Genomic DNA, 21,557 nt, shown 5'->3' with positions numbered 1-21,557 from the left:
TTCTGTAATTATAAAACTAAAAATGATCTTACAATTTTAAACAGTTGAAATTTTGAAAGACAAATTTATTTTTCAGCAGTCTTGTAATTTTTCAAAATTTTCAATTTTTTATTTATTTGTCGTGACATTTAGCAAAGTACCTCTGATACACTTTTCGATAACCCCAAATATCTGAATGATATTTAAAAAGCCATCAATCTTGGATATATTCAGAATCGTCTACTTCTAGTTGTGCTGCGTTTGAAGTTGAAGGAGCTTATTCTAGTTGGCTTATTTCGATGATATTTTGTTGGCGATTTGGGATATATACAGTTTGTTCAACTTTCATTCTGGGTATTTCTTCTTTACTTATTATCTTTTGATTTAACATTTGTTTCGTCCCGAATTTAAAGAATCCACGTTGTCTTGGTCGCAAAATATTAATATTAATTACCTTTTGATATATATATATATCTATATATATATATATATATATATATATATATATATATATATATATATATATATATATATATATATATATATATATATATATATATATAAAATTCATCCTTATATATATATATATATATATATATATATATATATATATATATATATATATATATATATATATATATATATATATATATATATAATTCATCCTTAATAAAATTTCATTTATGTGTTGATCTGTAAAAGAAAACGGTGAGTTATAGACCTCGTAAAATATTCCCTCGCTGCTGAGTACGCACATTTAACCCATTAACGCCCTAATGAAAACTACATATAAAAATTACTTTTAATCGTTATTTATTATGACATATTGGGTAAATTAGATAATTTATTACAAACAATACAGAGAAATTCAAATAGCCAAACAGGTAAAGGTGGATGTATTCAGCTGGAGACACTGAGCAGATTAGGAGTGACATTGCCCAAAGCAAGGTCGCTCAACAAAAAGTTTTTTTGTGTGTGCATTTTCACATCGCCAGCGGATCCGGCTATTGCAAATAACACAACGCAATTGGTTTTCAATTTGCTCTGGATTATGACCGTCATTTTGTGTATCTACTGTAGGGACTGTTGATGATGTTGGACGACTTTTTGTACTTTTTTGTTGTAAATACGGTTATGCAGTTATTCGTTTGAATGCCAACTGATCCATATATGTCAACTTATCAGTCCTGCTAAAACATGCAACCGCCAAGCATTAGAAATGGCCATGTCCAGGAGATAAGTAAAGATAACCCATCACTATTTTTCTTTTTATAGACACCCGGTACAGATTGATCCATTAGGTCGACATTACCCATTCTTTTGTTATAATTTATTATAAGTCTCGCTATATTGAAATCAATATTATGCTTCTGAGTAGTACATCACATTTTTACTTTTCCAACAGAATCTACATAATCAAAATTGGATCCAATAGCAACATCATTGTTATCCATCCAATGTACAATTACTTTAGCAAGACATTCCCTCTTCCCACAGTCAGGCTAGGTGGTAGGACACAGGCTCTCTCACCAGGTGGTAGGACACGGGCTCTCTCACCAGGTGGTAGGACACAAGATCTCTCACCAGTAGGACACGGGCTCTATCACCAGTAGGACACAGGCTCTATCACCAGTAGGACAAGGGCTCTATCACCAGTAGGACACGGGCTCTCGCACCAGGTGCTAGGACACGGGCTCTCTCACCAGTAGGACACGGGCTATCGCACCAGGTTGTAGGACACGTGCTCTCTCAGCAGTAGGACACGGGCTCTCGCACCAGGTTGTAGGACACGTGCTCTCTCACCAGTAGGACACGGGCTCTCTCACCAGTAGGACACGGGCTCTCGCACCAGGTTGTAGGACACGTGCTCTCTCACCAGGTGGTAGGACACGGACTCTCTGACCAGGTGGTATGACACGGGCTCTCTCACCAGGTGGTAGGACACGTGCTCTCTCACCAGGTGGTAGGACACGTGCTATCTCACCAGCTGGTAGGACAACGGCTCTCTCACCAGGTGGTACGACACGTGCTCTCTCACCAGGTGGTAGGACACGGGCTCTCTGACCAGGTGGTAGGACACGTGCTCTCTCACCAGGTGGTAGGACACGTGCTCTCTCACCAGGTGGTAGGACACGTGCTATCTCACCAGCTGGTAGGACAACGGCTCTCTCACCAGGTGGTACGACACGTGCTCTCTCACCTGGTGGTAGGACGGGCTCTCTCACCAGGTGGTAGGACACGGGCTCTCTTACCAGGTGCCAGGATACGGGCTCTCTCACCAGTAGGACACGGGCTCTCTCACCAGTAGGACACGGGCTCTCTCACCAGGTGCCAGGATACGGGCTCTCTCACCAGTAGGACACGGGCTCTCTCACCAGTAGGACACGGGCTCTCTCACCAGCTGGTAGGACAACGGCTCTCTCACCACGTGGTAGGACACGGGCTCTCGCACCTGGTGGTAGGCACGGGCTCTCTCACCAGTAGGACACGGGCTCTCGCACCAGGTTGTAGGACACGTGCTCTCACCAGTAAGACACGGGCTCTCTCACCAGTTGGTAGGACACGTGCTCTCTCACCAGGTGGTAGGACACGGGCTCTCTCAGCAGTAGGACACGGGCTCTCGTACCAGGTGGTAGGACACGGGCTATCTCACCAGTTGGTAGGACATGGGTTCTCTCACCTGGTGGTAGGACACGGGCTCTCTCACCAGGTGGTAGGACACGGGCTCTCTCACCAGGTAGTAGGATACGGGCTCTCTCACAAGATGGTAGGACACGGGCTCTCTCACCAGGTGGTAGGACACGGGCTCTCTCACCAGGTGGCAGGACACAGACTCTCTCACCAGGTGGCAGGATACGTGTTCTCTCACCAGGTGGTAGGACACGGGCTCTCTCAGCAGTAGGACACGGGCTCTCTCACCAGGTGGTAGGACACGGGCTCTCTCACCTGGTGGTTGGACACGGGCTATCTCACCAGTTGATAGGACACGGGCTCTCTCACCAATAGGACACGAGCTCTCTCACCAGTTGGTAGGACACGGGCTCTCTTACCAGGTGCTAGGACACGGGCTCTCTCACCAGTAGGACACGGGCTCTCTCACCAGGTGGTAGGACACGGGCTCTCTCACCAGTAGGACACGGGCTCTCTCACCAGTAGGACACGGGCTCTTGCACCAGGTTGTGGGACACGTGCTCTCTCACCAGGTGGTAGGACACGGGCTCTCGCACCAGTAGGACACGGGCACTCGCACCAGGTGGTAGGACACGTGCTCTCTCACCAGTAGGACACGGGCTCTTTCACCAGTAGGACACGGGCTCTCGCACCAGGTTGTAGGACACGTGCTCTCTCAGCAGTAGGACACGGGCTCTCGCACCAGGTGGTAGGACACGTGCTCTCTCACCAGTAGGACACGGGCTCTTTCACCAGTAGGACACGGGCTCTCGCACCAGGTTGTAGGACACATGCTCTCTCACCAGGTGGTAGGACACGGGCTCTCTCACCAGGTGGTAGGACACTGGCTCTCTCACCAATAGGACACCGGCTCTCTCACCAGTTGGTAGGACAACGGCTCTCTCACCAGGTGGTAGGACACGTGCTCTCTCACCAGGTGGTAGGACACGTGCTCTCTCACCAGGTGGTAGGACACGTGCTCTCTCACCAGGTGGTAGGACACGTGCTCTCTCACCTGGTGGTAGGACACTGGCTCTCTCACCAGGTGGTAGGACACGTGCTCTCTCACCAGGTTGTAGGACACGTGCTCTCTCACCAGGTGGTAGGACACGTGCTCTCTCACCTAGTGGTAGGACACTGGCTCTCTCACCAGGTGGTAGGACACGTGCTCTCTCAACAGATGGTAGGACACGTGCTCTCTCACCAGTAGGACACGGGCTCTCTCACCAGGTGTGAGGGAAGACATGTGCCTGGTTAAGAAAACCCACGGAGTTCGATATGTCGAGTCCAGCCTGGCTAATGGGATATACTCCTGAGCCGGTATATTTGTATCACGAAAAAAAAACAGTACATTCTTTAGCTCTTTCAGCAGTGAGAATGTGATCAATGTTTCTTTCAGGCATCTCTTATGTAAATTTATGTTTTTATTGTAATACAGCTATCATGTTTCATTTAGCATACTAATAATGCGATAGTTTTATTGGAGGACAAGATCAGGACATTGATCTTAGGACAAATAATGTCAGGACAAATAATGTCAGGACATATGATCTCAGGACAAATAATCTTAGGACAAATGATCTCAGAACATCATCCCAAGACACATGATCTCAGGTCAAATGATCTTAGGACAAATGATCTTAGGACAAATGATCTTAGGACAAGTAATGTCAGGACAAATAATCTCAGGACAAATGATCTCAGGACAAATAACCTCACGACAAATGATCTCAGGACAAAGGATATCAGGACAAATGATATCAGGACAAATAATCTCAGGACAAATGATCTCAGGACAAATAACCTCACGACAAATGATCTCAGGACAAAGGATATCAGGACAAATGATACCAGGATAAATAATCTCAGGACAAATGAAATCTGGACAAATGTTCTCAAGAGAAAATGATCTCACGGAGTAAAGATCTCATGACAAAATATATCAGGGCAAATAGTATCATGTACAAATTATATATTAAAAAAATCCCAGACCAAATGTTTATAATATTTAGGGTGATTTTAGTTGATTTGAACATTTTTAGATGACTTATATGTGTTTGTAATTGCTTGTTTTTGATCAAAATGAATATTACAACAAATAATTATTACTAATAACCATCAATTTAAAATGTTTTTTTTTCGAAAAGCTATTTTAAAAGACAAGAATTTTTTTATTGCACTGATAAACATTTATTTTGGATTGACTTTTACACACTTTATCTACTGAAATAATTTAATAAGCAAATGCTGCTTTCAAAATTTAAAAAGAAAAACGTATTTCACTAAGTTTCTGTACTCTTTTCGAGTCGGCATATCAACAACAGTAGCAGTCTTTTAATATGGCACCTGGAAGAATTTAAAATATACGTTTTAATGAGATCATTTTATATCAATATTGTCCTAAAATAAAATTAAAAAATTTTGCGTTTTATAATAATAATAATAATAATAATAATAATAATAATAATAATAATAATAATAATAATAATAATAATAATAATAATAATAATAAAAATTATTATTATTATTATTATTATTATTATTATTATTATTATTATTATTATTATTATTATTATTATTATTATTATTATTATTATTATTATTATTATTATCTTTCTTATTTTTATCATTTCAATAAAAATTAAGCATTTATAATAATTTAATGGTTTTGAAATTATTGTTATTAATATGCATATCCCTGATAAGGTTATTTTAATTCAAGAGGAAAAAATGAGTTAATTTTGATTACTCCGTTTGAAGAACCATCAAACACGTAGCGTTTCTGTCGTCAACATTTTCCTGATTCTTTATGACAGAAGTTACTACAGCTTTGGGCACATTTATTTTTGCAGTCCAAACCCCACGATCCGTCATCGCAGTCTAAAAACAATAATTTTGTATCGATTATAGAAGGAGTTTGTCAGCATTTCCTCCAACACATTATCGGGTTTATGGATACACATAAAGAGAATCGTATAACGTTTTCGTGTATAAAAATAGGTAACTAAATAAAAATGTTGACAATATTTCAAATTCGATTATACTAATATTTTAAAGCGTAAATGTGTACACTTAATGACATATGAAATGATAATTAGCATTTATAAGTATGAAAAATAGCGTAACGACTCTTCTAAGCAAACCAATTAATTCTTACCTCCAAAAACTTCAATTTCACAAAAAGTAAAAAAGACTGCGGTATCCGAACCTATCTGAGATATTTTGATTTTCGATACGTTCTTTATCTGTTCAATAATCAAATCAAACACTGTTTGTGGGGGTTGGTCGTTTTTGTAATTCAGAAGACTTTTTGATTGCGCATCAAATGCCTCTAACAAGAAAGGTATTGCATTTTGATCATCTTCATCGCCTGAAATAATGTTTGAAACAGTATATTTTCGTATATTTATGTTCAACACATCAATTTTAGATAGTAAAAAATAATAAAACTCTAAGTAAAAAAAAAGTTAATAATAGAAGATTCACAATACTATTTTCAAAAACTACAATTCTGCATCAAAACATTTTTAACTGTACTATTGAAATTATTTTTTGTCTAATTTTAATAATTTAAATGCAAAATCCAAAGTAAAAATGAATTATTTAAAATTATGTTGGCTTTGTATGCAATAAGAGAGGCGCATTACAAAAATCCCAAAATCTAAATATTTTAAAAGTATTAATCAATAGTAAACTGGCTGAGTCTAACCGAAAATTCTTTTGTGCAGTTTAAAACGATTAATAGAAACAGATTTGTCGAATTGAATTTCAACAAATGCATTGTCTTTGGCATTCTCCGATTGTAGATCATCGTATGCACAGCTCCATAAGTTGCCATCCACGATACCGCCGGGAAACTCGGAATTAGGTTTCTGAACCACAGTTTGTCTCAGTGCAAAATTACGGCCTAAAATAATAAAAAGATCAAAAGACACACACACACACACACACACATATATATATATATATATATATATATATATATATATATATATATATATATATATATATATATATATATATATATATATATATATATATATATATATATATATATATATGTATATATATATATATGTGTGTGTGTGTGTGTGTATATTTATTTTATATATATATATATATATATATATATATATATATATATATATATATATATATATATTATAATATATAATCAATTTTATATAAATTAATGTTTACATATACAAGCAAATAAACATATAATAAATAAAATAAAATAAACAAATAAATTTTAAAAAGCAAATAAACAACCTCCACTAAAATAGACAGAACACAACGTTGATAAGCCTGGGCCCTTCAGAACCAACTTGCTAGCCCTTTCGTTTTCTACAAAAAATATCTTTAGTATGATGTTCTGTATATATTTTTGCATCTGTGCAATTGAATGTTGAAGACTTTCCCTGAAACTCTATCTCAATAGCTTTCCCTATCCCGAGTTCTAAATAAAAGTTTAAAGAAAACGCATTTTATTGTAAAAGTTTTAAAGTATTTTGTTAAATAGTTAATACAAAAAAATATTGGTTTACACACAATCATTTATGTTTCAAAAACTTTACCTGCTCTCGTAACCAGCCTCACTAAAGTTACAGGGAATTCACCGCCTAGTTCTAACGTTAAACTGCTTAATGACTCGTGCATGCAAGTGAAATCGTCGCCGTCTGTTACTACATCGGTGTCGTCATAGGTGGCCAGTTGATCCACTGCAGTGAATAGAGTTTTGATAAAATGTAATAATCGTGATGATATTTTATTTAGGATAAAATCTACCTATTGTATATTACAGAATTTAAGTGAAATACAGAACTGCATTCTAGCATTCAAAATCTTCTTAAGGGGGTAACCTCCAGAAAAAAACTAACTTCCCAATTAAAACGTTTTATTGATTCATTTAGGGTACTTAAAGGAAAATATTTGCAAGCATCAGGCACTCTTTTGAAAATATGGTTGCCATGGCAATGGCGGCCATCTCGAAACAAGCTGCATTTTCATAAAGTAACATAACAAAAATGTTACAAAAACAACTTTCCAATTGCAAGCTTTTCTATAGAAATGTACTAAATGTAGAAAATAAATTAGTGTCTTTAATATATAATAATGCACAACGATTTAAAAGCTATATAGAGTCACATCTCAAATGTTTCTAATAGTTATAGATAATATAGTGACCTACGTTTTTTTATCGAATTTTAAACAGTGTTGCATTATTTTGTATGAAAACAAAATAATATTTTCAATTTCGTGTGCATTATGATATTAAATATTGGTATTAAAACGTTGTTTATTAAGTTGTTTTTTTAATAATTTTTTTTATTATAACAAACAGTACAATAGACTTGTAAAACCTATATAATCTTACTAAATGTATTAAAATACTTTTTGAAAAATATAGTAAGCGATATAATTATAGTTACATTAGAAGGAAATTTAAGCTGTTTAGGAACCATCGTTTACACTTATTTTCATATTTGTGTATTGAACATAGCAGTTGAAAAGCCATTTCGAATTATTTTATCTATTCAAATATTTAAAAAAAACTCCTCAGTCCCTCCTTGAAGTCAACCGGAGTGGTCGAGGAAAGTAAAACAATAAGAGTCACAATTATTGTTTTACATGATAAAATACACAATAGTGGTCAATATGGAATAGACTAGTAGTTTATTTGTATTAGATAAGATAACATCCCCTATCAACACAACACCCTGTCTACTGATTTAAATAAAAAATAAATGTGTTGGCTAAATTACTAAGTTACTAGTAACTTTCTTAAAAATATTTATGGACTTAATAGAGCCGGAACTCATTTTGCACACATTTCACAAATACCTAAAAAAAAAAAATTTGATTGAAAAATATGCTTCCTTGCAACAACCATTTCAACCAGATTTTCAAGCCAATTACATGACTTGAAACAATTGCACAGCGGTTCTTGTAATAGCGCGAACAAAATAGTACTTTATGTGAAGAAAGTTGGTTTATTCTTGAAATTCAATTAAATTAGTAGTGGTCGAAATTGTACTGAGCCGTTTTCGACCCATGATGACGGCAAAAGACAAAACCACCAAAGACACACAGACAGAGAAAGCAAGTTAAGCAATTGCTTGTAACAATATAATTTAGCAAACAAAATTATTGATACGGGAAAATCGTCGTTTAGCGATGCGTATATTTAAAGAATCTCACACCCAATTGAAATTAAAAGCTAAATGTTAAGCGATCTGCTGATGTAAACATTATCTCACCGTACTGACAGTGTTTACCAAACCATCCCCGGGAACATTTTTCTGCTGGCCAGCATGTGCCATTTATATAGCAGTGGTCGCCCCTACAGTTACACCTATATTTCTTTTTCGGACCAACCCAGGTGTAGGCTACAAAATCAAATGCAAAATTGCTGATGCTACTGAGCACAAAAAATATCAAAATTAACACATTTGATAGATAGGATTTAATGTAAACACTACATTCAAATTAATCAATAAAATGTATACCGATGTTATTTCTTTTAATTAAAAATAATATTTATACTATTTATGTTATAATAGTTATAGTTACAAAGAAATTTTTAAAAATAAATCATTTTGAGAAAACTGGTACTTTGAATATGTTCAACAAGTCCATATTTGTCACTTAATAGATAGGATTTAATGTAAACACTACATTCAAATTAATCAATAAAATTTATACCGATGTTATTTCTTTTAATTAAAAATAATATTTATAGGGCCTACTATTTATGTTATGGTAGATATTGTTACAAAGAAATTTAAAAAAATAAATAATTTTGAGAAAACTGGTACTTTGAATATGTTCAATAAGTCCATATTTGTCAATATTATCAATATCCGATGGTTTTTGTTCGCATTCCCCAGTCTCCGGGTGGCAAGGATTTGCACAGTTCTCGTCACATTTTGCCTGACAATCCAAACCCCAATGTCCTGCATCACACTCTAGATGTAAAAAAACAACAACAAATAAACACTAAGCACGACAGACGGATTAAGTAAGTAAAGCTTGTAGAAGGGAATATACTCATTTTTTATGTCATGTAATTTAGTACCGTTGTAATGAAAGCCCAGAAAAGCCATGTAAATTGCAGTGTATTCTATACAATATGTACATTTTTATATCTTTTCGAAAGCATTGTCCAGTCTCTTTAAGACAAGGTATACTGCAATCACTGTCGCATTTTTTCTTACATTCCAAACCCCAAAATCCGTCAGGGCAGACTGAGTATGATCAATATTGGTTTAAACATTATAAAATGAGGCTAAAATGCAACTTAAATGAACAAAATATCCCAAAATATTTATTGAGAAGTAAAGTGATCAAGTAGGAGAGTCTAAGACGAAATCCCTTGTTCCAGGTTTAGGTAAAAGGAATCAAGTAATACGATGTCATTCAGTTCTGCTTGTTAATTTCTATTTCTGGCTAGTCAATACAAAAAAGAAAACAAACAATAAAACGACTCTAATATACATAAACCTATGTTAATATAGATTTTTTTCTTTTGGGAATGATGAATTTTGAGCTTTGTAGGCAGTAATATAGATTTTGGCACACTAAGTAACACTTTATAAATATTACATGAAGGTGAACAAAACATGTTCGCCCATCACAAACAAACCGAAATAAATAGGTGAACATTTTATTCGAATAAACTTTGCATTCGCACCTTTTTTGATGCATTGTCCTGTTTCCGTATCACAATCATTACTGCAGCTACTGTCACATTTGTTTTGACAATCCAATCCCCAAGTCCCATTCAAACAGTCTGAATATAATACCAAATACAAGTTAATACTTTAACAGTTCTAAGAAAAAAACGGAAGCAAAACTAATGTCAAGTTGTCTAATAGTAAAGCCCACGACGAAATATTTACATGTTTTTCCAGGTTTTGATTTTTTGGATTATGATCCGGATAATTTTTTTAAGCAATTTTATCATCCCAATTTATCATAAAGCACATATTCAGTTTTTACGTTCTCGTAGATCTATATACGAAGTATAGAGAAAGTATTGTAATCGTGCAAAAAAAAAAATCGAGATTTTTACAAATCTCGACGTTTTACACCTCACGGATACGGAAAAACATAATTTTGCAATCTTGTCCGTATTTCTGTGTGTGTGTGTGTGTGTGTGTGTGTGAGTCTGTCTGTCTGTCTGTCTGTCTGTCTGTCTGTCTGTCTGTCTGTCTGTCCTTGTGTAAACACGATTACTTGAGTACCGTTAAAGATAGGTTGATGAAATTTCATAGATAAGTATTTTATCAAAATCGTAGATCCGTGTCAACTTTTGAGCGATTTCCGATATCCGGAACTGGTACTTTTCCTACTTTGAATTTTTCAAAAGCCTATAACTTAAGTACTATTTCAGATAGATAAATGAAATTTCACATGCAAGTAAAAGATTTAATTCTCTACCTTCTGTTAAATTTTGAGAAATGTATATATATATATATATATATATATATATATATATATATATATATATATATATATATATATATATATAAATACAGTGTGTACCATTATAAATTGAAATACTTTTGCTATATATTCCAAAAATGTTCAAAAGATGTATGTCAATGTAACCCTATAATTTGTTCTAGAAAAAACTAAACATTCATAAAATAGTTATTGTTCTTAAGAATCAAATAAAATTGTAATACAATTATCTGACAATCATTACAAACATTACTGAAAATTTTCATGTCTTAAACATTAATACTTTTCTCATAATATTGCACATAAAAATGCTACTAAGTATAGAGACAGCTGACTTTTTCAAGGTCTAAATAAGACCAGAACAATATAAGAACTTATTTCCTCACTCGCATCTATATGGACTGTACATATTAAAATTATGAGCCTCCAAAGATTAAAAATAAAGAAACTTCATTTTTTGGTGTAATAGCTATACTTAATTAGAAATTTAAAAAATTATTGTGTGTATTTGATTGTATCGGTTCTTGACCCACGTAACAAGTTTCAAACGAATATTTCAATTATAAGTGCTGGAAATTTTTCTCGGCAGAATTGATCTATCACGAAGGACAAAACACAACAGACAGAGGAACCAAGTTAAATAAAACTTTGTGAAATGAAATATACAGTCATGTTTCATTTCATATAATTTAGTACCGTTGTAATGAAAAAAAAAAGCCACGTGATTTACAGTGTAATCTAAAGTAATATACTTTTTATGTATACCTTTTCGGATGCATTGTCCAGTCTCTTTATGGCAAGGTTTACTACAACCGCTGTCGCATTTTTTCTTACAATCCAAACCCCAAAATTCGCCAGGGCAGTCTGAATATAATCAATATTGTTTTTTTTAAAATTATAATATGAGGCTAGAATGCAACTTTAATTTGCAAAGTACCCCCAAATTTTTATTGAGAAGTAATGTGATCAAATAAGAGAGTATAACTGTTCGATACAAGGTATCAAGAAATACGTCATTTAATTATGATTGTTGATTGTTTTTCGGGCAAGCCAAGGAAAGAAAAGACAGCAAAAATAAAACGATTATACCATACATGAATATGCCGAGGTCTCATAAACAGTATAAATTTAATTCAACTGCTCAAACGACCGCTACTTTATCGTACATGACTTAGAGTACAATTATTTTGCTAAAACCCTAAAGACGTTTCTAGCAACGTTTGAAAAAGTAAGGCGGCACCTTTATCACTATAAATGAGGTTGTATGATATTAACCCATATAAATGCGATTATAATAGTGTTCGAAAAATGGTAATAAACAATAAGAACAACAGAGAGAGGAAACTAAATTTAAAAAGCTAGTAAAAAGGAATACACACTCGTGTTTTATTTCATGTAACATAGTACGTTGTAATGAACACTCGATATATTCTATAGAAATATACATTTATGTATACCTTTTCGAAAGCATTGTCCAGTCTCTTTATGACAAGGTCTACTGCAACCGCTGTAGCATATGTTCTTACAATCCAAACCCCAAAATCCGTCAGGGCAGTCTGAATACAAGCAGTATTGTTTTCAGCTTTAGAAAATAAGGCTAAAATGCAACGTTTTAGAATAATGTATCTTAAAATATTCCTTGAGATGTAAAGTGATCAAATAGGAGAGTCAAAGACGAAATCCATTGCTCCAGGATTCGGGACAAGGAATAAAACAACACGACGTAATTTAATTATGTTTGTTAATTTGTGTTTCTGGCTAGTCAAGGAAAGAAGTGACAGCAAACAATAAAACGGCTATACTATACATGATTTTTTCAAGGTCTCATAAACAGTTTAAATTTAATTCATATTCTCAAATGATCGTTACATTATATAACGTCTCTTCGATTTTATTTCTGTTGCTAAAAATCTAAAGTCTTTTCTATCATCATTAGAAAAAAAATTACTTTGGAACTTTTATCACTTCAAATGAAGATTGTTTGAGATTCACTCATATAACTCTGGTTACAATAGTGGTAGACAAATGGTAATAAGCAATTTCCTAAAGATAAATCAAATCTGTAGTCGAACCTACCTCCAAATGCCTCAAATTCACATAAAGATACGTATGAACTTGGATAACTTGACTGTTTTATTTGCAGAGCAGAAACTGTTTTTGGCTTTTCAAAGTTGATATTATAGACCGCTTGTGTTGGGCTGGTATCAGTATATATCCTTTCTCTATTGTTATTCAAATCAATTGCTTCCACAACAAACCCCTTTAATCTATCACTCACGTCATAAACCATCTGATTCTCTGAAACCATAATCCAAAGTTAAAATTCTTTGTTCAGTCCACAAACGAATAAATAGAAAAACAAGATAAATACTTGTTTTTTAAACACTTTTAGAAAAATATAATATGGCGATGTAATATCAATATAAACACAATATATATATATTTTTGCAAAAGATAAAACATAATTTAATACATATTGCTAAAGCAAAACACATTTTAAAAATACCTGCAAAGTTTTAATACATCGTGCTTTTGTGCTATTATTAGATTTATTTAAATGTGCAGTTAGTTTAATCATTAGTTGACAAAAGTGTGTACAGAAATTAAATGATTATGTTTGGTATAGAGATAAGTATTGGTGTGATTGCAAACGTGATTTGCTTGTGACGTCAGTAAACTGAATCAATATTTACAATTCCCCTCCCCATCCTGACACATTACACACAATCCAACTTTATTCACACATTGTCTAAAATACAAGATGTCCCCAATACTGATGTCACTAAAATAAACTTCATCAAAATTAAACGCAATTTTATCGAACAATGGCATGTTTCAAAAAATGTTTTTTCTTTGGTGAAAACCATTAAGATTAATTCAGAATCCTCAACTCTGACTTCTTATTTCAATACATTATCATATAAGACCGAACCGTCTTCCCTACAAAGAGGTGCTTAGCGTTACATTGTTCAAAGTAGGAAATCTCATTTAACCAACTTTTGAAGGCTCATTGTGCTTTTAAATTTATAATACATTTTTTTAATTTTCGAAACCCTGCTATGTACGCAGATAACTACTCCATCGGTGATAGGACAAAGAATCTTAGACAAAATATCTTAGACAAAATATCCCAGACACTATATATCACGGAAAATTGATCTCAGTCCAAATGAACTGACGGAGAAAATATATCACACCGAATTTTATCAGGATAAATTATACCATAGACAAATGATCTCAGATAAAATATCTTACAGCGGAATATGTATAGTATTTGAGATTATTGTAATCGATTCTAACATTTTAAAATTTGATTGTCATACGGATTTTAGTTTACTTTTTTAAACATAACAATGGTGAGAAAAGGTTTGTCGCATAGGTTAGTTCAAATTACATAAAACACATTAAAATAGCAATTAGAAATATAATATTCGTAGATTCAAACTGTATTTCGATAAACAAGATCATTGGGCTTGAAGCTCATTAAAACAATCCTACTACGTTAGTTGGACGAAACTTAGATCAAAGTTGATCACTCGTGGGTATATATATATATATAGAAGGGCTATAAAAAACAGTGATCTAACTCACTATTATGTTGAGTGATTAACTTACGCTCAAGGCTTTCATGCGGTAGTGTAGATAAACCCGTGCCCCTCCCCCCCCCCCCAATAAGATCCAAGCGCGGGCGATGTTTAAATAACTCAGTTTAGAAAACAATGTCACACTTCTAACAATATAGTATTGGTAACGCATTCTTGTATCCCAGCGACAACGCGCGGGGACGGGCACGCTAGTAAAATATACAATAACAACATTTTTTTTAAAAATCAACTTTATAAAATATAGTTTGGAATAACTCATATAATGACACTTAAGGAAATTAAACTTTTACAAAAATGTTTCTATTAATTGAAAGATAAAATCTAACAGTAAATCACAAAATATAACGTTTTGTCAAATTCTTATTAAAAATGATGAAACCTACCGTTGACTCTGTTATACAATTTGATACGGCTTATCGGGAACGGTTTTTCAAATTGAACTTTAAATGATGGGGCATTGTCGTTGACTGCAGTATGTGAAAATAAGCGGTCGCAATTATTTGTATCACCATCAACAGCCAACTTTGCGTAGAGATTTTCATAGTCACTTGACTGGGTAGCATTTTGTTTCAATGCCAAATTACGACCTATTACATACAAATTAGAAAAGAAGATCGTTTTTATTTTCATTACCTAGATTTGTATGGTACACTCATTTATTTTGAAAGATTAAGTATTTTCTAGAATTATTCTTAAATAAGGTGTTAAACAATAGACGTAAATAATTATACAGTTAATGTTTTTACAATGACATCTTTGAATTTTCGCATTTATTTCTGTCTAAATCAATTTTGACTTAGTTGTTTATCGTCAGAAATATTGTATCTTCAAACAATTGAAATCTTTGCTCTACAGTTAATTATTCTCATAAGTAAAATATAGCCTACTTTCTTCTTTTACAAAGTTATTATTAGTGGATAAAGCCTATTGCCTTGTCTAATTATGGGCATTTTCTTCAAAGAGAAAATCATGAAGATGGATGAAATTTTTTTGTCTGTATATGGTTTGGTTAGTATGTGAAATACTTGGATATGGTAGCAATGTTCATATTGGTTCAGAATTTTTTTAAATATATAAATACAGGCAAAACGAAAATTTTATATATTATATAGAAATTTTCAAAAAGTAAATTATTAGACTTTTGAGCGAGTGTTTAAATTCACATCATACAAATGCTACGTAATATTTATTCTAATTTCTGAATAGAGGTATTTTAATTTTAAAAATTCAAACTTAAATTATCCCACTACTTATGATTTAATATAGAGCATAAATAGTACCGTAGGAAGTAAAAGTTACACAATTCGATATTAAATTACCATGTTACTATTTTTAAAAATATGTTTATTACATTTAACATTTGAGTTATCAATCAACTAGTATTTATTTACTTTACTAGAAAAATCAGTAAAAATTGTTGTTATGGTTTTAATTTTAAGAATGTTAATTGACTTACTAATGGATAGATACCGTATGTAAAATGAATATTAAAGTATTATTGAATGTAAATCTTTTTAAGGTCCATGTGATAATGTTAATCTTTAAACAACTAGTGCAAGAAAAGCTGGCTAACCTCTACTATAAATTAAATAATAAAATACACACCTCCACTGAAATAGACGGAGCATAGGTTGCTTGCATCGTCATTGCTTATACGGATTACATTAACCTGTACATCAGTTTCACAGAAGTAGTCAAAAACGTTTGCCTTAACTTCATACGCTAATGTACTACATCCAGGAATTGGTTTCATACCTGTTATTTTCTGATCTATTTGAACGAAATTTTATAATTAGTTTCCATTTAGAGAAACACTTCTCAAACTAACCGCTCCTAAGAAATAAAATCCTCAATAAAACATGAGGAAAAATAAAATGTAACTTAATGCCTGTGAGAACGTGGTTTAGAAAAAAAAGTCTACCTTGTTTGTAAACAAATCGTATGAGAGAAGTTGTATATGTATCTCCGAGATATAAAGTCACATTGTCAGTTGTTGCGGGCAGGCAGGTATTATCATTGCCGTCAGTTAGTATTTTTTTGTTTGAATACATCCCAAGTATATCAACTGGATGAAAATAAGTACGCGGTATATTATGCATGACTGTACATGCCTTTACATTAAGGTTCGGGAATGTAATGGCACACACAGACCAAAACATAAAATTTTTACACATTTAAATGAATGAATGTATTGAGTGAAATGAATGAATAAATAAATATATATACATGATAATTCTAATATTAATATTCATAAATTCAATAACCAACGCTATCAAAATAACACTCGAGCACTCTAGTTAGGTTACTATTTTATCCAAACCTTAATTTATAGCAATATATCATAACCGATTAGTGCAAAAAGAAATGTAATGTGTCAATACGGTGAAAAAGAATTACCAATCTGGCTTTCAGAAAATTATGAACTGGGAAGTTGTTTTTTTTTTAAATTTAAAGTAGCTAAAACCTTTGATAATGAGAAATAAGTAAGCAGGGCTCCGGATGATATAAACAGATGTATTTTAGGAAACCTAACACACTATGCACTTGAAAACCAATTGGATATAATTGAATCGAAAAACATGATTTGTATTTTTTTTTTACAATACATACCGTATTGACATGTATTACCAAACCAGCCACCTTTACAATTGAAGCCAGGTTTACATTGACCATCAACTTCACACTTACTGTCCTGACAGTGACATTCAAATTGTTTGTTTTCTCCAAATAAGCTGTTCACTGCAAATTTTTTTATACTGAAATTATTCTCTAAATCAGTAAATTACTTATTCATGGTGCTTTTTGATTTATAAAAGTGCAATCATCGAGAGTTGCTGAGATGACAGGAACAAAACAAAATTTAATTACGCTATTAATGCAATTTTAAATTTATATCGTGGCTGAGCGATAGAGCACTAGGCTGCTAACCCGATTCTCTCGAGTTCAAATCCGGGTCTAATTCAATATATCGTCCACCCAGTTCTAATTGTAACCTAACTCATGTTAGGGAAATTAAAGGCGACTGGGCAAAGTTTTGACCACACCTTCCCTTTATATATCGAGGTTAAAAGACATGTGAACTCTATTTCATCTGCCCAATGGATTGCTATCTTTTTTTATAACAATTTAATAATTTCTTTAAGAAAATATTTCAAAGTGATTCCTTATCGTTGTATTTCCAAATCTAGTCCTTAATTCCAACTGGAAGCAACATTTTATACGGTTTTTTCAACGTGTGACCAATATGATTTCTTAAAATGTTCGACCCTGTTTTCTAAAACATGAGTTATTAAAATACAAAAATTGCCACGGTATCGCAAAGATGCGAAAGGTTGTGATGTATGAAACTAGGACCTGGATACACCATACAGTGAAAGTACTTTGAAATCTAATATACTACTAATTTCCTCAATAGACTTGAAAAGTTAGACACCTTATTTAGCAGAATTTGTTAAGTAGAATTTCACCCACAAACAAACACAAACACATTATCAGTCTGGTACTGGTAAGATAATAAGTATATTTTATTTTATGGGTGCCGGGTAGACAATAGTGTGTGGATAACAATGGGAATTTTTGTGTTAACACATTTTACTATTTAAAAAAAATAACAAAAGTTACTATGTCGGTATTGTGTTCATTATATTGGGATATTACGTTATATGTTGTTATTTGCCTTTTATCAAAACGGCTCTAAGTCGTTGTCGGCCTTCTGTCTATATCAGCCTTTTCTTCCGGATCCTAAATAAGTTAGGGTAATGTATCTTAGTTTTAGATACAGTATCAGTATTTAAAGACATTGCGAAACTGCAGTACTTGTAGATCTTACAAATGAAGTTATACTATGCTTCATCAATAGGCCTACCGTCACATTGTCCAGTCTCCTTATGACAGGTTCTAGAGCAAAGGCCATTACATCTTTTACAGTCTAAACCCCAAAAGCCATTATCGCAGTCTAAAATAAAAAAAAATATATAATTAATAAGTATTATGCAACTTAAATATATACATAAATGTATGTTTTGTGTATATATTGTGTTAGCATCATATTATTACAGCGCAGAGGGAAACCTGTGATTGAAGGTAAATTGCAAACAAAATATTTTTTTTTGTTTTTATTTGGACCATTTTAAATTTTAATTTGAGTGTTTACCTCCGAACACTTCCAACTCACAAAAGGAAATAATCGGATATGTTTCACCAGGTGGAATTTTTTTCTGCTTGAACTCAATTTTGGTAACTCCTTTCCGCAATTGTAAGTCCAAATCATAAATCATCTGACATTCACTTGGGTCTTGGTGTCGATAGAGAACGTTGGACCCTGAATCAAAAAGTTCCATTTCAAAGCCTGTTAAACGCCTTCCTAATCCATAACCAAGCCTGTAATCTGAAATAGTGTGGAGATATTTTAGAAAAACAAACGAAGATCCGTCGTTTTGAAAAAAAAAATATCCATCGATATACATTAAAATGTGTTAACTTTACAGTGGATACCAATGTCACTTGCAACTATAATATTTTCAAAATGAAGACATGAACTTAGACCTAGACCTAGACCTAGACCTAGACCTAGACCTAGACCTAGACCTAGACCTAGACCTAGACCTAGACCTAGACCTAGACCTAGACCTAGACCTAGACCTAGACCTAGACCTAGACCTAGACCTAGACCTAGACCTAGACCTAGACCTAGACCTAGACCTAGACCTAGACCTAGACCTAGACCTAGACCTAGACCTAGACCTAGACCTAGACCTAGACCTAGACCTAGACCTAGACCTAGACCTAGACCTAGACCTAGACCTAGACCTAGACCTAGACCTAGACCTAGACCTAGACCTAGACCTAGACCTAGACCTAGACCTAGACCTAGACCTAGACCTAGACCTAGACCTAGACCTAGACCTAGACCTAGACCTAGACCTAGACCTAGACCTAGACCTAGACCTAGACCTAGACCTAGACCTAGACCTAGACCTAGACCTAGACCTAGACCGTTAGATTCAAATTATACGGTTTTAAATTGTCATGACTCTTACAAGATGGAAAAAAATAACATATTGGTCAATAACATGTCAATTAAAGTTTATTAATATCCAATTTAACAGGCTCTACTTGAATTGATAAAATATAAGTAGCACTATTTAGCTGTTTGACAGCATGAATTTTTTTTCTTTTTTTATAAAATATAATAATCAACTAAGAAACATGTCAGGTACATCATTGTTTCTTTCAATATACGCTAAACAAAATATATTTAAACACACCTCCTCCACGGTTGAAGATTCTAACCCTGGTTACCGTCATCGGTTTGCCAAACGGAAGTTCAAATGTAGGATTTTGGTCATTAGTTTGTGAAAAAACACGTCCACAATTGTCCGAAATACCGTCTACAGCCAAACTTGCTGGCAAAGTAGGATGAGTGCTAGACTGTTTTGCTTGTTGTTTCAATGCAACATTACGACCTTTTATAGATAAATAGAAAGTACATAATATGGTAAACAGTTTTATTTTGGTGGGCGAGAGGTATAGGTTTGAATTTTGAGACGTTTACGTTATTGATTATTCAAAATTTTTAAAATATGTTAAATATCAATGTAAAAATGTTTTACCTGTGTAAAATGTCAAAACATAGAGATTGTCAATTAATTTTCATCTACAAGGCTACATTATTTGATTTCATTTTATAACGCTATCTAATGTTTGAGCTAATTGGGATGATCGTAACCTGATACGTATAAAGAAAATAAAAGAAAACATCACTCACCTCCGCTAAAATAAACAGAGCACAAATTGTGTAAAGTTTTGTTACTCAGTTTGATAACGTTAACAAACGTGTAAACATCACAGAAATAATCAACCACCTCGTTGTCGACGTACTTTCTAGAGCCACATCCAAAAGCTGTGTCTGGTGTAGTAATATCCTTTATCCCTGTTATTGTTATTTTTTTAATAGTCCATATTTATAACATGACTTATATTTTCAAACAAAAACTTACAAATATGTGGGTACTTAATTCTTACTTTTATTGTTCTGTACTAATTAACTTATTATTCGAATTTCCATTACTCACTTATGGTCTTCAATGCCGTACGCTTATGTATTCTAAATTCATTATGTAGAGATAGCGAACGGACAGAGATATGTAGAGAGTTAAAGGCAGATAGTATGGTCGAGACGGTTGGAGATATGGAGAGCTAGGAAACAGTTAGATAGAAGAAGTAGTAGTAGTAGACAGTATATGGTATAGATTAGTTAGATAGAAGTAGATAATTGATTTGTGTAAATAAAGAATATTTGTATCTTGAATTGGAATGTGTGTTAGATCTTCTTTTTATTCGGCCCTACCCTCAAAGTATTTAAAAGGAAAGAACTTTGTAAAATTAAAAACAGTTGTGTTTAATAAAATTCTGTCAAATAAAATTCTTTAGCTTTATATATTTAGTATTTGTGTCTGTTGTTAAAATGAATTGCCTATCGGGATCCTTTTATTGTTTTGTCTCTGAATACAAAACGTATAATAAACATCCATTTCCGGAGAAAAACAACTGCGGGTAAAATTCCGACAGATTTCAGCGTACCTTTCTTATACACCAACCGTATTTGAAGAGTAGAGTACCCAGCTCCCAGTGGTAGGTCCACATGTTGTGTTGTTACGCCTAAACACGTATTATCATCGTTGTCGGTTAATATGTGCATGTTGTTAAAATGGCTGAGTAGATCCACTGCAATACAGGTTAAATATGATCTTAACAATGTTATTCGTAAGTTATTTTTTTGGCTTGTTAACTTTGCATTAGTGTAGGAGGGATTAACGAGGTTCACATGAACGTAAC

The 21,557-nt window shown here is 33.6% G+C and overlaps 1 protein-coding gene across 2 annotated transcripts in view; it reads right to left on the bottom strand.

The window, feature by feature from the left end:
* The window catches only part of LOC131939379 (uncharacterized), a 74,239-nt gene that overhangs the window by 47,085 nt on the left and 5,597 nt on the right, over positions 1 to 21,557 (bottom strand). For both annotated transcript variants that reach the window (XM_059297662.1, XM_059297663.1), the window contains exons 3-15: positions 21,303 to 21,446; positions 20,488 to 20,652; positions 19,988 to 20,185; positions 18,874 to 19,107; positions 18,586 to 18,675; positions 17,331 to 17,459; positions 16,642 to 16,785; positions 16,326 to 16,490; positions 15,104 to 15,307; positions 13,192 to 13,413; positions 12,573 to 12,671; positions 11,881 to 11,979; positions 10,343 to 10,441 (exon numbers count right to left, since the gene is read on the bottom strand). In XM_059297662.1, the coding sequence (XP_059153645.1) occupies positions 10,343 to 10,441; positions 11,881 to 11,979; positions 12,573 to 12,671; positions 13,192 to 13,413; positions 15,104 to 15,307; positions 16,326 to 16,490; positions 16,642 to 16,785; positions 17,331 to 17,459; positions 18,586 to 18,675; positions 18,874 to 19,107; positions 19,988 to 20,185; positions 20,488 to 20,652; positions 21,303 to 21,446 (1,992 nt within the window). The remainder of the gene's footprint in view (positions 1 to 10,342; positions 10,442 to 11,880; positions 11,980 to 12,572; positions 12,672 to 13,191; positions 13,414 to 15,103; positions 15,308 to 16,325; positions 16,491 to 16,641; positions 16,786 to 17,330; positions 17,460 to 18,585; positions 18,676 to 18,873; positions 19,108 to 19,987; positions 20,186 to 20,487; positions 20,653 to 21,302; positions 21,447 to 21,557) is intronic.

Source organism: Physella acuta, unplaced genomic scaffold (genome assembly GCF_028476545.2).
Source record: "Physella acuta isolate Inbredline_101_S28 unplaced genomic scaffold, ASM2847654v3 ptg000276l, whole genome shotgun sequence".
Lineage (NCBI taxonomy): Eukaryota > Metazoa > Mollusca > Gastropoda > Physidae > Physella > Physella acuta.
The sequence above is the reverse complement of the archived record's forward strand: the minus strand, read 5'-3'. Positions and strand labels throughout refer to the sequence as shown.